Source organism: Loxodonta africana, chromosome 3, assembly GCF_030014295.1.
Source record: "Loxodonta africana isolate mLoxAfr1 chromosome 3, mLoxAfr1.hap2, whole genome shotgun sequence".
In the NCBI taxonomy this organism is placed as follows: domain Eukaryota; kingdom Metazoa; phylum Chordata; class Mammalia; order Proboscidea; family Elephantidae; genus Loxodonta; species Loxodonta africana.
This window is the reverse complement of record NC_087344.1, coordinates 21,677,707-21,679,621: the sequence shown is the minus strand read 5'-3', so window position 1 is coordinate 21,679,621 and position 1,915 is coordinate 21,677,707. Positions and strand designations below refer to the sequence as shown.

General features: G+C 40.4%; 1 protein-coding gene across 1 annotated transcript; it reads right to left on the bottom strand.

Moving 5' to 3' along the window:
- Window positions 1–378: 378 nt before the first annotated feature.
- Window positions 379–1,520, bottom strand: LOC135230884 (olfactory receptor 7D2-like). Its single transcript, XM_064283126.1, has one exon. It carries the CDS (start codon window positions 1,492–1,494, stop codon window positions 556–558), a length of 939 nt encoding a protein of 312 aa, XP_064139196.1. The 5' UTR covers window positions 1,495–1,520; the 3' UTR covers window positions 379–555.
- Between the last annotated feature and the right edge of the window lie 395 nt (window positions 1,521–1,915).

Here is a 1,915-nt window from a genome sequence, read left to right as displayed (position 1 = left end):
GCTTAATGAATGATAAACCCCAAAATCAGTTATTTTTATTATATGTATTTATTCATACTTTATTCAGTAAATCAAAGAAATACTATTGGTGATATACACACATAAACAACAAAAATCTAGAGGCAAACACAAAAACAAATTAAGGTAAACATGTCAATAGTTTAAGGATCTATGCCAACACTTGAGAAAGCAAAACCATAATAAATGCTTCAAATTTAAGTTTAGAACTCACTAGCACGAAAATAAGAAAGATGACAGAAGGATTGTAAATGAAAAAAAGGCAATTTCAGAATTGCTCTTGTCATGATAGCAAAAGTCATTGGACATAATTTTTGGACAGAAGATAGAGCAGAAATCCAATCAAAGAAATTGTGGATATTGTTAAAAAGTCTGTAAAAACCGTTAGAGAGCAAAGTCACATATCCACCACGATCAAGTAAAAGAACAAGATGATTTGAGAGATTCAAGAGTTGGGATTTGATCCAACTTCAGAATCAAGAGCATTTTTACCGTTGATACCCACAAATCTTCTTAGTTCTGGAAACAGTGGATCCATCACAGACAAGAGGCCACTCTGCTGAGGAGCATTCCCAGGGCCCCCTTGACATCCTTGTTCCTCAGGCTGTAGATGAAAGGGTTCAGCATGGGAGTGACCACAGTGTACATCACTGAGGCTATTGAGACCTTCTGGGAGGAGTGAGTCACTGCAGGAGTGAAGTAGACCCCAAGAGCTGTCCCATAAAATAAAGAAACGACTGAGAGGTGAGACCCACAGGTGGAAAATGCTTTTTGCTTTCCCCCAGATGAGGACATCTTCCTGATGGATGAGACAATTCGTGAGTAAGAGAGAAGGATCCCAATGAGGGGAAAAACCCCCAGCATACCAGTCAGAAAATATATCAATATGTTGTTCAGGAAGGTATCAGAGCAGACCACCTTGAGTATTTTTGTCAGTTCACAGAAAAAATGTGGGATTTCAAGATCTTTACAGAAGGTCAGGTGCATTATCAAAGAAATATGGAGGAGGGATATCATGACACCAATGAACCAGGTAGTAAAAACCAGGAGACCACAGAAGCAAGGATTCATGATGGCCATATAGTGCAGAGGGTGACAGATGGCCACAAACCGGTCATAGGCCATCACAGTCAGGAGTAGAGTATCTAGAACAGGGAAAAGCATGGAAAAATAGACCTGAGTGAGGCAGTCCACGTAGGAGATGGCTTTCTTCTGTGTATGGATGTTCACCAGCATCTTAGGGACTATGGTGTTGCTGAAACAAATGTCGATCAAGGACAGGTTGGAGAGGAGGAAGTACATGGGGGTGTGGAGGTGGGCATCAGAGCTGACAGCCAAGATGATGAACAGGTTCCCAAGTACGGTGATCAGGTACATGGTCAGGAAAAGCCCAAATATGAAAGGCTGCAGTTCCAAGTCCTCAGAGAGTCCAAGGAGGATGAACTCTAAAACTCCTGTTTGGTTTTCAGTTTCCATGTGGATGATATATCTATGAAGGAAGAGACAAGAACAACAATCAGTTAACAGCAAACAGGCATCTTGTGCATAATATCAAGGTTGACCGTGCTTTTCACTCAAGTTATTTATAGAGTCAGTCACTTTGTCTAAGATTTAGACCTCCTTTCACTTATTAATTTCATGGAAACCTAAAAAATGGGGCCTCTAATCCCAGCTATCTTTCTTAAACACCCATTTTATAACAACCCTGTCAGATGGTCATGGGGCTTTCGTAATGGGACAAGTCAACATAATGTGCCTATTGGCAAGTTACACTGAAAAGGACACAATATCACTTCTGTGAGATTTCTGCCCAAAATACATGCCCTCAATCTAAAGATTAAGGAACACCAGAAAAACCCAAATTGTGGGATAGCCTATGCAATACTTAACCTGTAAC